This window comes from Ooceraea biroi, chromosome 7 (assembly GCF_003672135.1).
Source record: "Ooceraea biroi isolate clonal line C1 chromosome 7, Obir_v5.4, whole genome shotgun sequence".
Lineage (NCBI taxonomy): Eukaryota > Metazoa > Arthropoda > Insecta > Hymenoptera > Formicidae > Ooceraea > Ooceraea biroi.
Genome location: NC_039512.1, coordinates 2,025,503 through 2,043,018, shown reverse-complemented (window position 1 = coordinate 2,043,018; position 17,516 = coordinate 2,025,503). Strand labels below are relative to the sequence as shown.

The window sequence follows — 17,516 nt, the reverse complement described above, 5'->3', positions numbered from 1 at the left end:
GATGTCGGCGTGTTTAACGTTTGATGTCCGCGTATATATGGTAATAATCGTTACTGTAGAGTCTCTCGAGAGAGCTATATATACTTATATTTCATTATATATTATTTTACAATTATTATTTACGATATATACTTTATATTGTATTATCATTAATATCAATTATACACCGCAGATATGTTGTTGTAATATTTACTATGTAGCACATCAATGGCGTTTAATAGAGAATATTTATTGAAATTATTTACCATAAAACAATAGTTGTGTCTTAGTTGTGTTAGAAATCCGTTAATTGTTAAATTACTATCGTATCGCTATTATCCCAAAACTATTGCTTGTATTGATGAAACAAAGGAAGTAAATTATATTGCGCAGAGCCTCAATCCATCTTGGTTAAAAAGCAGTGAACATAGAGACAATAATTACAGAATATAATAATTTTAAGCACTAATTTCTTCTCGTAAGCAAATATCTGTCTACTGTCGTTCTCAAAGTACCATATTGTCCTTGCTTGTTAAGCTATTTAGAAGAATACGTTCATTGGTGAATGGCCCATCTGCAAAAATTATAAACGATAAATTAGTACATATTATATTAATATATTATTGAACTTTAGATTGAATTGCGAATGATTCAGCTATTCACAGATCACGTAAACTGAATTCCACATAATGCGGAATAACTCCTAATTTTTCGCGAACAAAAACTATTAAAATTCCATTATTAACGTAGATGAAAATTTTATTGAATACTTTTAAACATCTGCTAAATTGCGTTGCGTTTGCTAAATCATGTTGCAGAAAAAACTAGAAAAATATGTCATTGCATGATTATAAAATATTTTATTTTTATTATTAAAATTCCATTATTAACGTAGATGTTTTTTAAGTTGAGTAATAATGACTGAATGGTTTGCATTAAATGCGGAAATAAAAGTTAATTCAAATCATAAAGTTCAATAAAGGCGATATTGAATTTTTACAATATCATGTACAGAATGTATTGCTTATAATCTTTAGCTGCTCTATTTAAAACTTACCTAAGGGATACCAAACATCATTATTTCCGGCATCTGCTCTAGCGGAATTCAATGCATTACGAATTGCAATCGGAATTGTGAAAGTCATACATAATGGTGGTTCACCGGTTGCTGCAAAGGAATTTTTAGAATTCAATTAGTTTTCAATTAGTAATCAATTATTTAATCCTTTCAACTCTGATATACATATTTTACTTGCGCGCGTTCTAAACGGAGTTTTCTTTTATTTTAAATAATTTTCAAAAGTGGTGTGTGGAATTTTTTAAAATCTTGAAACGGTTTAATTCTGTTTAATAGAATTTAATTCTTCTTAATTAAATCATTACTTAAAACTTAAACTTGTAAAAAAATTGCGCAAAAAAATTTTTCTATTTATATTTTAATTTTTATATTTTAATATCATCATAAACAACTTTATTAAGAACTTTTTAAGAACTTTTAAACTGTTTAGTAGAAAATTTCTAATGTTATGTATGTGTGTGCGTATGTGTGTGTGAAAAAGTTTAGCTTTTTCTGAAATACAGATTTAAAGGATTGCTATTTTTACCTTTTGAACGTAGGACACCGACTGAGTTGGGTGCGTTTTTACGAAAAGTTACGCGGAAGTCGACGGGGATATCCTTTGCTCCTGGTGGTTTATAATTCTATGAAAATTAAATATTCATAATAATTTAAATTGAACAATATTGAACAATATGTATTCTTTACATGAACATTTTCTACTTCATAAGATTTGATTTCTACAGGATTTGCAGGGACATTAGTATAATCGATGCTCAATAAAGATCACGTACCCATGTTCTGTCATTCATTAGTATTCCTGTTTTAGGATCGTACACTATATCTTCAGAAGTCCAAAATCCTATTCCCATCACGAAAGATCCTTCGATTTGACCGATATCAACCTCTGGATTCAAGCTCGTACCAGCATCTTCCATTAAATCCACTCTGCTGATAATGTGCTGTCCAGTCAACAAGTCTACCTCGACTTCGGTGATGGTTACACCGTAAATGGGGTAGGGTTTGAGTGTGCTGTCGTGCTCGGGCACGTGCCTATCGAGGTAAGTACAAACGATGAATAAGTAACAATGAATTATCATTATTTTTCCCTCCCTGATTTTTCTTTCTAGTTCGATTGAACTGAAAGCAATATGACAATAGAAATCGCGGATGGAACATTTAAACTATGTTTTTCAGACACGCCTTTGATTTAATTTATTAATTATTTCAAAAGGGATAATTTTTTCATAAAATTGATAACTGTAAGATCGAAAGAACACCAAAATGTAATAGCAGGCCACACACACACACACACACACACATTGTATAATACATTTATATCGAATATAATTCAACGATGCTTACATATAACGTGCGCATAAATCTACATTTTCCAAGGTCGCTTTCAAGATGAGCTCCTGCCAGCTCGGATTATTTAATTTTTGTTTTATAGGCTCGAGTCTCTCTAGAATCATTTTACAAGCATTCATCGTGGCCTGAAATCGAATAAAATTATAAATTCACATTAATCATAATAATAATGTTAATAATAATAATTGTGAGTATTGTGTCCTGCAGTCATTTTTCGAAACATAAAAGTGGATTGAACGAGTTCTCACATATGAACAGAGTTCGCTGACAACACTTCCTCCAGTAACCATATTGTTGGGTGTCATTAAATTATTGCTGGCTTTGACCGCGATTAAGTCTAGGCTGATTCCCAACGTGTAAGCTGCTACTTGGGCGACCTGCAAAGAAAATAATAGCCAATTAATACTATCGTATTTGCATAGAACGATAAAAAATGGTAGAGATTTTAAACATTTCATTTAAAGAATTAAATACTTAGAGGAAGTTCAGTTAAGGAACACTCTAAATTCTTTACCTTGGTATTTAATCCTTGACCGCATTCAATACCACCATGCGTCACGCAAACTGTACCGTCACGTCCGCAAATCGAAACCACAGCGTTGTGTGGACCAAAATGCATCAACAGGTATTGCATCGGCACTATAGCGATTCCCTTCTTTTTCCAGCGATTCTCATTGTTGAATGTCTCGACAGCTCGCTTCCGCATCTCGTAGTCAGCCGATTTAGATAAGTCGTTTATCATCGTTTCCATCGCGGACTTGTGATCGCTGTGCATATTCGCTAGCCTGACCTGCAGCGGGTCCTTTTTCAACACTCGCGCAATGTGCTCCATTATACTCTCGATCATGCCTATTCCTTCCGTGGAGCCTGGTGCCCGGCAATATGTATTGGATGGTGTATCAGTTCGCACTTCGAATCCGGTATTTGTCCAATACTCGTTTGCGTAACAGCTGTTAAATGGAAAATAATTTTGAACATGTACACGTATATAGACTGACGAAGGCGCTATTAAAATATTCTAACGTTTATCCTTTTTCGCTTTACTGAATAATTCATTTTTCAATCGTAAATAGGTCTAATCTTATAAACCATTATACTTTAAATGACAATTTCACGCAAGGACCCAAATGACGAGGATTACATTTGAATTTATTGTATTAACTATTTAACTTTTAATTCTAAATTGATTCTAAAAATCTACTTAATTTTGTTACTATTTCTGCTTGTATTACTTGTCATATTGCAATTGATACGTGCTTGTGCATATGCTCTATTGTCAGGAAAGCATGGGGTTGATTAAAGTTGCAACCGGCGTTGCCCCAAATATTCGAGTTGAGGTATTGAATAACTCCATTGTCGTCCACGCCGACTTCATATTCTTGGCGCGAAGAAATTCTTTTGCCTTGAGATTGCATGTTGCTCTCGATCGACAAGACGAATCGCGCAGGGCGATTAAGTTTGTGAGCTACCAACGCACAGGCACACGAGATTTGACAATTACGCGAGATCTTTGCTCCGTATGCTCCACCAAGTCGTTTCACGTAGACATTGATGCTACAAAAATGAAGTTTGTGAATGACTCTTGTAAAAATCTAATTTTGCAAAACGTACCTTCTCCAATTTTTCTCAATTTGTTAATTTATTTACGTCCAAGAAAGATGAAAAATTGTTTTGCGTAAATCTTTACTCTAAGTAACATTTATTAATTATATTTAAATAATAGCAATTTATTGTTGTGAAATCAATATTGAATTTGAGAGCTTAGATTTGATAGCCCAGTTTTTTAATATAGTTATTACGATTTGAATCTTTAAATTTGCTATTTTCACTAAATGAAAAGATTGAGAACGTGTGTTAATAGATTAAATTACTTTTAATTAACTTAAACTAGAAATTAGAATCATAGAAAGAAATTAGACTCACCTATTATTTTTGATGTTGAGAACATTCGCGATCGATACTTGAGTGAGATCTATCCATTGTGTCGATGGATAGACGTCTATACCGTCCTCTGTGGGAATGCACACGCAAGATTGCGTCTCCATGGTGTAGTGATATTGACTGCCGCATCGAAAGACACCCTTTATCACATGCTTTGTATTATTTCCTAGAAAATAATGGAGAATGATTTCATGTATAATTGGTAAATTATATATTTATAAGAAAATCTTCTATTTATATTGGTACTTTATCTCGAACAAGAATTTTCACCTTTCTTCTTCGCTTCCACATGCATGGTCTGCAAAATTCTGGACTCATCTTTCGTAGCAAGCGCGTCCTCGATGGTTAACACGGGTTTTCTCTTCATCGACTCGCTGTATTTGATATCCACCAATTTCGCAGCTTCATTTGCTAGATTGTGCGTCTCGGCAGCGATCACACCGACTGGTTGCCCCGCGTAAAGAATGTCCTCGGCGAACAGAACTTCATCGTCCATCATCATTACTTCCTGGCTGGCGGCCGCTGTCATCAAATTCTTGCCGGGTATATCTTTGGCGCTGAAGAACGCCACTACGCCTTTCATTGCCAATGCCTTGCTCGCATCTATATCCGCAATCTTGCCATTACTGACATTTGCAAGGACGAAGGCACAGAACACTTCCCGAGGGAACGGCGGTAGGTCATTGCAGTATACAGCTTCGCCTGACGTCTGCTGGATTGCCTCCAGTTTTGTCGTAGGTTTGTTCACCGGCCACAAGTTCTTGTCTGTTTCATAATCCTGCACACCTGGAATGACCATTTTCTGGATTAAGACAGTAAATTCAAACATTTCATTTATCGCAATTTTTTGAGAATAAATCAACTCAGGATATTCATATCTCTAGTTCTTAATATGAAAACTGTTTGGCATCAAATTAATAATAATGATAATAATAATTATTATAATTATAATAATGATATGCTTTTTAGAACTTTCAATTGTAATGAAACAAGTTCATAAATAAGGTAAAATATATTCAATTATTAATGAAATTGTAAATATACAATAAAAAAATTAATTCAAATTAAAATTAAACTAAATTTTACAAAATTCTGTAATAGTTTTATGAGTATCACGGGTGAAATATATTTGTTGAAAGCAGATTAAGACTGGTCACTCCATGTACCTGAAGAAAGTCCTCGTTCCAGAATAGAGCCACCGCTGCGAAAATTGGAATTCACGTTTTCCGGTTTAATACTCAATACGAATTTATAGAATAATCCCTCAGCGAGGGTTCTGCGGAATTCTGGCGAATAATCCGGTAGAACGTGATCCGGCTGGAGCTCGCCGTGCAGCGTCTCCAAAGCGGTTTTCATTACTTGCTTGTCGAAGATCGATTTACCCACCAACATCTCCTCAGTGTTCTTCGCGTGGAGGAAATGTTCATTAATGCCACCGAAGATGATGTTAGGTTTCTCCAGCACCTTCGCGCGAAATATTGCGTACATGGTGAGCGAAAAATCGACAGTGAGATAATTCAAGTAAATTTAAACAATTCCATTACCTTGCCGTCGCCGCTCAGTTTGAAGAGGAAACCGGCGTTGATGTGAGCGTGTGCGTTTTGCGCTCTTGGCATGATCTTATAGGATCTATATTCATAGTCGGCGGATCGAGTCGGTAGTACCAAGCTGTAGATGATCTTATGCTTCATATCGATTTCCAAGAAATCTCGTAGCATCATGCTTTGCTTGCGACCGGGTCCTTCGAGGATGTGTATTTGAGTGCCGGCAGTTTCCAACACCAAGAACAAATCCGACGGGAATTCATGATGTGTGTGCTTGATCATCAGATTTCCGGCCATGCTACCCATGTTGCGCACCGGTACACTCGCGATTAAATCGATGTGATGAGCCAGGTGCTGTAGATATTTGAATCCGGCCTCGGAAGAATATTTCTGAAAGGTCTCCATCGCCACAGTTAGGGATATACCTCCGCCCAGGGTTAAAGAGTCATTGGTCTTCTCGATGCGGCGCAAGTCTGGGATATCGTTTATATCGATGTGAAGGTCGTGTTTGCCCGCACGATAAACACCTGAAATACCAAAGTTAGTATTAGATTCTGCTTGTTCGTTTAATTTTATGATGAATATTAACGATATTATAAAATATCTTGAGCTCATTTGTTGTATACATTGACATTCGAAACATATATCGAAATATACTGAATAAATATATCGAAATTGTTATATCGTAAGATTATTATTACTTTTGAAAGAAACAAAATTTAACATAAATTTAGTAATTAATATGTCTTTTATTATATTAATCAATTTTTCTAAAATATGGAAAAAAAAGAAACTTTTTTGTCATTACCATGCGCTGTGTTGCCGCCGTTTAATATATATGTAGCATTTGGTTTCTGTTGAAATACTGCAAACAAATCCTCAATCGAATACACTTTATAGAATTCTGCATCCTCCAGCTTTATATCCAGTGTACTGTTTCTAACTGGAAATAATGTCTTAACGCAACATCCGCTAGTTTTACATGGCTTTCCGTTTTTCGGACATGTTTTGATCTTGTAAATTTCCTACATAACGCACATTATTAGATCAAGTGTCAATCTATATGATAGAAAAAATACTCGCGAAAATAGTATTGGGTCGTCCGGAAAGTTCGTGCCGATTTTTAATAGATGGCGTTGGAACATGTCTGAATATATCAATGTTATTGAAAACATACGATTTATATACATATGCTTAAAGGTGACATTTCAACGCATCTTTAGGAAAAAAGTTGTTTCAGATAAATTGATTCGTGTCAGTTTTGTACTCTTTTCAAGATGGAAGAAAACAAAGAACATTTTAGACACTTGATGCTTTTCTATTACCGGAAAGGCAAAAATGCCTCACAAGCAACAAATTCGATATGTTCTGTTTACGGAGAAGGCGCTTTAGCTGAAAGAACCGTACGTAAGTGGTTCGCTAAGTTTAGAGCTGGTGATTTTAACCTTAAAGACCAAGAACGCTCGGGCAGACCCTCTACTACTGATGATGACCAAATCAAGACACTGATCGAGAATAACCCGCGCTACACGACACGTGAATTAGCAGAGATACTGAAAATATCGAAAACCACTGTCCACGATCATGTAGTGAAGCTTGGTTACGTAAGTCGCTATGATGTATGGGTTCCGCATAATTTAGCCGAAAAAAATTTAATGGATCGCATTTCCATCTGCGACTCGCTGTACAAACGCAACGAAAACGTACCATTTTTGAAGCAATTAGTGACGGGTGATGAAAAATGGATCATTTACAACAATGTAGAACGAAAAAGATCCTGGGGTAAGCGAAATGAACCAGCATTAACCACTCCGAAAGCTGGCCTTCATCCAAAAAAAGTCATGCTCTGTGTCTGGTGGGATTGGAAAGGAATCCTATATTATGAGCTCCTACCACACAACCAAACGATAAATGCAGATAAGTACTGCTCGCAACTGGACGAATTAAAGACAGCGATTCAGGAAAAACGTCCAGAATTAGCTAATAGGAAGGGCGCCGTGTTCCATCAGGACAATGCCAGACCTCATGTTTCTTTGACTACCCGACAAAAATTGTTGGAGTTTGGCTGGGATGTGCTACCTCACCCATCATATTCACCAGACATTGCACCTTCAGACTTTCACTTATTTAGGTCTTTGCAAAATTCTCTTAGCGGCAAGAACTTCAACTCTTTGATCGACATAAAAAACCACCTTGAGGAGTTTTTCGCCGAAAAACCTAAGAAGTTCTGGGAGAATGAAATCTTCCAGTTGCGTGAAAGATGGACAAAGGTTGTGAAACAAAACGGTGCATACATAAGTCAATAAATATTTATCGACATAAAAAAATGTTGCCTTTGAATTTTCCTTCAAAATCGGCACGAACTTTCCGGACGACCCAATAAAAAAGTAACAGCAGAAAGTATAGCTATTAAATGATTATTTAAATTATATAGAATTGTTATAGAATATATGAAAATTTGAGCAATTCAATATTTCGAAATGAAAATAATATTCTTCCAAACGAGATAAACTTTCGAATTTTTATTACCTCGATATCATGGATATCCTTCATTAGCGACGCTGGTGCATCGCTTGCGTATCCCTTAAACGCATCTAAAATCGGCCGATAGCCCGTACATCGGCAGATATTACTGCCGAAAGAGTTTTCTATCTCCTGCATAGTCAATTTTTTGTCTTTTACGAGACTGAAAATTACAACGATAAAAATACGTGAGTGTACATTTTATAATATACATCAAAGCGAAATACTATGCATGTATATAATAATATGTACACATATTTTTAATCTGTCAAATTTTATCTGTTTTATCTGTAACATGGTAATTTTATTTGATTTCTTTGCCACATACCTGTAAAGATTCATTACCATGCCGGGAGAACAGTAACCACATTGTGTGCCATTTTTCTCAGCAAGCGTTGCTTGAATCGAATGATAACCGTCTTTCCTATTTCCTATGCCTTCGATAGTATGGATTGCCCACCTGCAATATTATTTGATAGATATATGAAAAAAGCATAGAATATTGATTAAAACTAACATAATTACGTAAAGCTCAAGAGAAATAAACTACTAGGTATGCAAATTAATTCGATATTTTTTTTGAAGAAATTCAGCTTTTATTTACTTTTTTCGAGAGACGATTTGTCAAATAGATGGAGAAAAATATTAGAAAATAATGGCGAATATTTGAACATTAACATGTTTCTTATTTTTTGTAATAAAGGCTAAATTTCTTCAAAAAAATCATCGCATTAATTTGCACACCTAATAGATACACGCACAATCTAGGTAAATATGAATAGAATATATTCAACAAAATTTGATTTTTAATGTTGAAGATTAAGAAAATAAACTTTGGGGAATTATATGGATATCTAAATATATCGATTATATCACAGACATACCCATCACAGATTAATATCGGGATGAGACAGGAATTTACAGCTATTGTTTTGCCCTTGATCTCCGCGGCCACGATACAGGCACCGCAGCCACCTTCGTGACACATAGCTTTTGTGCCGCGTAATTTCGCATAATCACGAATGTAGACATTGAGAGATGTGTCAGCCGATATGCCTCCGCTCACTGAAAACACGATTATAACACGATTTTATAACATGGACACAAAAGTTATACATACGACGTCGACAAATATAATACTGGCTGTAATTTTATCATTTCCAAAAACTTATCGTTATAATATTAATTGAACGTATTATTGCTATCGTAATTAAATTTTCACAACTGGATGTAATAACTTCTACCTTCATAATTAAATGTTCATAATTAAATCCTCTGGCTCTTTCTAGCTGTTATGAAAATTAGATTTTCATAATTAAATCTTGTCATTTTATCATCTTTTTATAACATTTTGTTGTAAAAATTCTTAATTTTTTTATTAGAATCAAAGTTCTCTTATTTTAATTACATCATCTTGGAATAATAAAAATAAGCAAATTACATCTTAAAAGAATACGTACCCGCATGTGATTCTCCATTGATCGAGAAATTAATAGAGTTTTTCTCATTCGCATCCCTATAATAACACATACATGTTTGATCAGATGTCTGATAAAACTTTGAAAATCTTTTCGTGCAAAATTTCATTACAAATTTAGAAATGTTACAAATTTTATCTTACTGCCTCTGTATCAATAGAATGAAAAAATAAAAGTTTATAAAAATTATTGTTTGATTAATACAATGCGCTACAAATAAAAATAAATATAATTTCTTAATTTAATAATTTTATTTTACAATAAATTTAATTAATTAATTAATTAAGAACTGAAAATCTGCACGAAAATTGTACGCTGAGCTTTTGTTTAACGATGTCATAATGTAGTTGATCGCAACGTAAGGCTGATGTGCATCAACCTTTACTAACACATACTAATAAATATAACTAAACTTACATTGTCGCATTCGTTAGCAGTGTCATTCGTTAAATGTGATGCACGACGTATTGGTATCTTCCATCCGCTGATATTAACCTTCTTTATAAGATATGCCTTTTCAAAACAACAATGTAAGCACATTGTAAAAGTATATAAATCTAATCGTAAGTTTTGTTTGCAGTTTATAATATTGCATGATTATGCAATAATGATAATAGAACTGCGCATAAGCAACATGCACAGATAGAACGTCCAAAGTATTAAGATACACATATACACAAAGGAACATTAGCGTCAACGAAAGATTTAGAAAAGCATTTCATTGCGATAACAAAATCTTTTCACAATTTTGAGTAGACGAATATAAAGCAGATTGATTAGATTGAACAAGACAGAAAGAAGACAATCAATAACAAGTCTTATTCATGAAATTAGTAAAAAGATGATGTTGGAAAAGGTCATATCAGAATTCCGGTTTTTTGCATATAAATTAATTCTGTAGTCTCCTTTAAACCGGTTTTTTAATATTCGTATATTGCAGCAGACCCGACATTTATGAAAGAAACAATTTTCTTAGTCAGACGACTGTGTTTGGCGCGTTATAAGATTTATGAGTTTACAACAAAAAACATGAAACTTGTATATATCGCCTATCATTCGTGCATAGCATTCTTAATACATTTTTTATTTGGCTATCATTATTAGATGACATAATACTCATAGTTTTGATAATACTCATTTTTTGTCATATTATAATGTTTCATGTTATTTTCCTTTTTGTTTCATTAATATGAAGAGATGCTACAATGCTGCAAGCTATGACTCTATTCGCAACATAGGTAATGTGAGATTCATTCTACTATAGAAAGGTAAAATAATTAGCTAGCAATCTCGATCGCTACTTGAGACACCCTGTATATATATAAAGAGATATTTAATATGATGCAGATAGTTTTAGGTGTGTATTGTATAATGGTAGTTTAACATACGCAAACTAAAATTATGTCTAGAATTATCTAAAATTATGTCACCTTTATTATTAGCGAACGATTATCGATGTTGCTAAGGAATAAAGGAATAAGGAAGATAATAGGTAATTATCTTAGGCGATATGAGGAATGACTTTTCTTTCCTTTTCAAAGTTATATAAATTATGCAATTATTTCATAACACATGACTAATCACTGATACGATAATATCTATTTGTATGTATATCTTCGATGGCGATTTCACCTATATATTTCAGCTGGTATGGATTTTTCTCGGAATTAACTTACCGTTGTTATATAACTGATTTTCCCTATAATATAAAAATTTATGACATAAAATTTCTGCAATTTTAGTTTGGCCAGAATTATCTTTTCACTCGTTTGCAAAGTAACGAAAATATCTTAATTGTTTCCAAACATTATCTAAACGTGCGTAATGAGTTATGTAACGAGCAAAATCCATTTCAAACTCTTTGTGAAAACAAATATTTTAATTTTGACGGTTCATTTTTACTTTATTATTTCAAGATCTTGCATTGTTATTTAACAAGAGAAAAGATAATGAGATAAAGTTTGTATACTTGTACTTGACAATATGTTGTTCTTCGAGCTCTAATAAAAGCAACCAATTCTCAATTTTAATATAAACAGATGAAATAATTTGATTAAGATATACATACAGAAATAAAACTTCTATTAATCTTTACAACAAATCATTGACGCTATAATTTATGCTGTTTGGATAATCATTTATAAACAGTAGTGTACTTGCAATCGTTTTAATATTCTTTTTTTAGGACTTTTAGTCACGTTCACGTTGGTTGGTCACGTTCTCTCTACTTTAATATAAGTAATTTTTATACGCAAGATCAAACAACAAGTTTTATATATATATAACTATGATATCTAGGAGATCAGTGTAATCAGTAAATTAATAAAAATTGTTATGTATAATGCTCTATAACGCGTTCTAGCAATAGAATAGGAAAAGCAAATATATTTTAATATAAATTTTTTTATCAGTAAAAAGATCAAGAATATCTATTTTTTATTGATATATTTTTATATATTTATATTCCTTTATTTTTCTATTCTTTAAAAAAGTAGTTAATTTTTTTCATTTTCTTATGATTTTACATATAAATACAGATTTTTCTGGAAGATCTTTCTAAAAGTTTGAATCTCTTAAATTTATTCATTTGAATTCCATAATTCCTTAAGTCAGAAGATTAATGCGCAGATCTTTTTGCAACTACGTAAACTATATACCAGAGTTGGGAAGTAACGCGTTACTTGTAACGTCGTTACCGTTACCGTTACTATTTTTCGGTAACGATCGTTACTTTTTGCTGTCTGTAACGATAACGATAACGATAACGTAGTTACATTTTTACAGTAACGGTAACGAATTTAACCGTTACTTTTATCGGTATTTTAATTTTTATCTCTACTTAATAAATCAGCAGAATGAACGCACAGATTCCACTCAGGCAACAGCTCTTTACTTTCAGTTCTTTTCATTAGTTACTAATTAAGTTCTTTTTATTACTTATTAATTTTAGTGTTATCATTTTAAGTAAAACAATGTGCAATTATAAGTGCAAGAGTTTCGCAAAACCAATTTATTATTATTAAAATAATATATATACATATATGTATATATGAATAAAATGTTAACATATATACACAGGTGAAAAATTTGTGTTAAATTTAACAGATATCACATGTCCCAAACGGTCCACATAAATTTTTGTGTTAATTTAACATAATATGGATATGTTAAATGGTGACACTAATATTATGTTAATATTTTAACCCAAAATGAATGCAAACTGCGAAGTAATTTGAAATAAATTTTGTGTAAAATCAACATATTTTTGATGATAAAATTAACTAGAAAAAAAAGTTATTTTTACATACATCTTTACTCTTAACATAGTTTTCTGTAAATTTTAAGAGATAAAACTTGTCACTAATAATACAGAACATATCTATTGTGTAAAATAAAAAATAGGTGCACAATGTGTAATTTTTACACTTTTTTTAGTTGTTTTACAAATTTAACACTTGAGTTGAATTAACACAACAGCAACATGTTAAATTAACACATGAATGTGTTAAATATTTAACACAAAAATGTTAACCGGCATATTTTTTAACAAGAAAACACAAATTTTCCAACTGTGTAAAAATAAAAATAATTAAATTTTTTAATCAAGTACATATTTTATTTAAATATTTTATAAAAAAGTAACGAAAAAGTAACGAATCGTTATTTTTTTAAGTAACGGTAACGGTAACGAGTTACTTTTTAAAATTGGTAACGAGTAACGATAACGCGTTACTTTTTACGAAAAATAACGGTAACGGTAACGCGTTACTTTTTTGAAGTAACGTTCCCAACACTGCTATATACTATATATACTTTTTAACGTATTATAGAATTTGCAGTGAGTGTAAAGCAACGGCTTACAATCCGTTACTTGCAATTGGAGTTAGTTAGCAATTGGAGTAAGTCAGTAGGTCAGATCATTATACTTGTAATCGTTTTAATATTCTTTTTTTAGGACTTTTAGTCACGCTCACGTTGGTTGGTCACGCTCTCTCTACTTTAATACAAATAATTTTCATACGCAAGATCAAACAACAAGGTTTATATATATATATGATATGAAAAAATTTGTATTAAAATTTGTATTAAATGTTAGATAACCGTCAAGTAATAAATGTTTTAGATAACAAAATAATAAAAATGTTATCTTATTATTAGTGTTATAAAAGATATTATGACATGTAATGCGATAACTGGTCTCCTAGATATCATAGTTTTATATATATATACAAGATAATATTTTTATTATTTTGTTATCTAAAATATTTATTACTTGACGGTTATCTAACATTTTTTTAAGGCAATTGTAAGCATATAGCATATGCCAAGAAGCGCGAGAGAGAAGCACCAAGAATACAAAGAAACTATTCAAATTTGTCTAACAAATTCGATTTTTTTCTTAATTTGATAAAAAGGCTAAATAAAAAATTGTTGACATTTAAATTTAAAAATCTGTATGACTAAGCACTTCGACAATCGATGTTTATTATTCATTAAGAAGTTCAAGCATTTTTTTCGTTTTTCAATCTTTTTAATAAAAGATTTTGTTAATACAAAACGTTGCGTTTAATTGTATTAAACGACATTGTTACTTGAATAAAATAGTCATAAATCATAGATGTATCCGGAATGCTTTGTGTAAAAATTTTGTAGTAGAGCTGTAATGACTCAGTGATTGTTTTGCGAATCTATTTTTGACTGATACTACCACAAGCCTAATCAGCTATATGATCTTACATAAGTATACTAGGTGATGCTTTCATGTTTTGCACGCTGTGTCATTTATACGTGATATTAGTCGCTATAAGAGCACACATGGCAAGGTCAGCGGTTATTGATGTAGCTAACAAATTACGAAGTAATTTTTTCTTCTTTATAAGTGACAGCTTAGTGCTCATCTTGTTACTGGCCAATCGACGGATACGCAGTATTTGATTCCTCGCGCACATCATTAGCACATTATTGCAAAGGGGCTTTATTGCTGTACGTATATTTAAATCTACGCGTAACATTGATATTGTACCCGGAAATAATTTATTACGCCAAACATTATGACGTCGAGATAGCACACGTCTACCATATCTGACCATATCTAACTTCAACGAGATTGTGCTATTTCATAACTCGTGAACAAGAACTGATGTTTGTATGTACGCTAAAAGTGATAAAAGAGAAATAATGGAAGCTGATGTTACACAGTGTCACGCAATCTTGACTTTGAAAAGCCCAACTGAGTTTTTAGCTCACTAAACTACCTTTCTTTCTGTCCTCTGCGTGCTTTATTCAAATTAGCATGAGGGATTTAAAACTGGATTTATTTCCTCAAAGTTCTGAGTACAGAAAGATTAGTGGAGGAAAAAATGTTATTATTACATGTTACTTTTCATAGTAATGTTAAAGTATTTTTCAATTAAATAAGTTTAGTGTCAGTTTGATACTAAAGCATTTGATACTAAGTCTATTATACATTCATAATTAACGTTATCAATTATGACACGCGCAGTAGTCTTACGAAATTAGAGCGATTTGTAAGCTATCCTCCTATTTTTCCTATATACAGCGGTCAAACATCAATTAGATAACAAATTTTATCAAGAAAAGTAAATACTTAACGCTTAATGTTTAATGTATATTCTTAACAATAAATGCTTAATGTTTAATGTATTCTTTCGTTTTAGCTGCCAAGTGGTGATATAGTTGTTATTAAATTCAAATGGAAATCTCACATGTTTTAACATAAATTGAGTTAACGTGTGCAGAAATAATCATTGAATAATATATTGCTGATTAATGTCAGCACGATGTCAAAGTGAATTTTTTATCCTTTATTTCATACCTTGCTTTATATGTGAGTTGCACCGAAAAATAAATTTGTGACTAAGGTAGAATAAGTAGAGTAAGTTTTAAAAGTTTTTTTATAAAAGTTTTGTTATTTGAAAATTAAAATAAGAACTATAAACAGATATTTGTAGTGAAAGCACAAGATTTATTGATTTATTGATTTATTGATAAAGATAACAAAGTATTGAGTTAATAAAAATCACGTTCTTTTATCGATAATAAATTTAAAATGTTTATTTTTAGAACAAGTAACATTTCGAAAATTTTGTTGATACAAGTAGATAATAGTGATCGTTTCTTATTTTAATATTTAATATGGTTTTAGAATTGAGTGTTGTTAAATAAACGTGAGTTAGGTTTCCATTCTCTGTGTCTGAAAGGTGCTGGGAGAAAAAGCGAGACATCAATTTGCACGTAAGAAGTAGGAGATTTAATGTTTTCTGATCACGCAAGGAACAATCAATTTTGTAAAATCATAAGCTGATGTCACTGTTATGTATTTACAGAGAAACTTCATTCTCAAGCGCAGCTACATTTACTTCTTCTTCGCATTTGTTTATTCTGCAAGTCAGTTTCATGACGATGCAGAAAAAGAACAAGTAAAAAAAATAAGAAACAGGGGAATAGAGATTGAATAATATTGCAGGCGACAATTTTACATTAGAATCACAACGCAACATTACAAACAATGCAAATAGCTATGACATTTTTATATACTTTCATTTACGAAATTTATTCCTCAGACACAACCATTCCTTTGTATCTTTCATGTAAGCGGTTTTCACGAACGATTAAATAGTTGAAAGAAATCAGAAATAAAGATGCAGAAAGCGGATCTTGAATAATACATTAGGATCGCATAACTTAACATTACAAGATGATGACATTCAGTATAAATATCGCATAAATAAATAAGACAAGAGCGAAAGAGATTGCGAAAGAGATAAGCAGATTGACAAACGATATCAGTTTTACTCCTCTTCGTTGCAGGATGATAAGCTATTCTGTTGCACCTCTGTTGAAAATTATACATGTTACTTACTAACACATTTTCAATCCACCATTTAAATCGTTCAGTCGTGCGAATTATAATTCGCAGATATATCCAATCACAAATCGAGAGTCAATCAGGATCGCTTTCACGTCGAAAAGAAAAAAATTCACAACATGTTTTACGTTCTCGATCGCGATACTTTAAATGATCTCAGTGACCATCGAGCGACGATGAGGACTTACGTAACAAGAAAATCGCTATGAAGAAGAAATAAACGATTCTCATCTCTTCTCACTTCCATATTGACTTACCCCTCAGTACTGACAGTCGTACCCATAGCTGATGCACTATCCAAAACACTATACGATGCTTTGAGCGATGTTTGTAATTGGTAATTAACTACAGATTGGTGACAGATGTTATGTAGACCAAATTAGTGTTGACGATCGCTGTTGACCCGCGATTATCGTTAACTGAACAGATACTTGGTAGGATTTACGGTCGTTTGGATTTGCCGGAGATTGTCGCGCTCGGGCTTACAGTCGCTGTATATATTCGTGAGCACTCGACGCTCTCCTACCATGTGGGAACGTTAAACGAATAGGAGGTGGAGATCTATCATACGAAGCGTCCTAATAATCATGACTCCCCGGTTACTTGTATTCCATTGATGTGCCTTTAAGTTTCATTATGTTATTGTGTTCCAAGAGAGTTGGATATTCATTAAAGAAGAAAAGAAGACGCTTTTGTTCTCGCGATCGTGCACAAGGAAATGACTGGATGCGTTT

At 32.5% G+C, this 17,516-nt stretch overlaps 1 protein-coding gene across 5 annotated transcripts; it reads right to left on the bottom strand.

The window, feature by feature from the left end:
- Positions 1–209: 209 nt before the first annotated feature.
- LOC105277675 (indole-3-acetaldehyde oxidase) lies at positions 210–17,287 on the bottom strand. Of its 5 annotated transcripts, none has more exons than XM_011336226.3 (19): positions 17,040–17,287; positions 10,311–10,406; positions 9,876–9,931; positions 9,300–9,480; positions 8,744–8,875; positions 8,422–8,578; positions 6,701–6,917; positions 5,893–6,419; positions 5,515–5,812; positions 4,619–5,134; positions 4,331–4,514; positions 3,665–3,961; positions 2,922–3,357; positions 2,656–2,784; positions 2,402–2,532; positions 1,831–2,089; positions 1,584–1,680; positions 1,037–1,147; positions 210–553 (listed from the first exon to the last, which is right to left on the bottom strand). In XM_011336226.3, exons 2-19 carry the CDS (start codon positions 10,334–10,336, stop codon positions 486–488), a joined length of 3,822 nt encoding a protein of 1,273 aa, XP_011334528.1. In that variant the 5' UTR covers positions 10,337–10,406; positions 17,040–17,287; the 3' UTR covers positions 210–485. The 5 variants fall into 5 exon arrangements, with proteins under 5 accessions (XP_011334528.1, XP_011334530.1, XP_011334532.1 ...); XM_011336228.3 differs by having other exon boundaries at positions 10,311–10,391; XM_011336230.3 differs by having other exon boundaries at positions 10,311–10,377.
- Between the last annotated feature and the right edge of the window lie 229 nt (positions 17,288–17,516).

What these genes read in the sequence shown, in the direction of transcription:
- LOC105277675 (XM_011336226.3), bottom strand. Translation starts at nt 10,336, where the DNA reads ATGACACTGCTAACGAATGCGACAAT. An exon ending in CTGCTAACGAATGCGACAAT is followed by an intron (nt 9,932 to 10,310) that starts GTAAGTTTAGTT and finishes GTGTTATTATAG; the next exon opens with GGATGCGAATGAGAAAAACT. An exon ending in TGTGGAAGCGAAGAAGAAAG is followed by an intron (nt 4,515 to 4,618) that starts GTGAAAATTCTT and finishes ATTATTTTCTAG; the next exon opens with GAAATAATACAAAGCATGTG.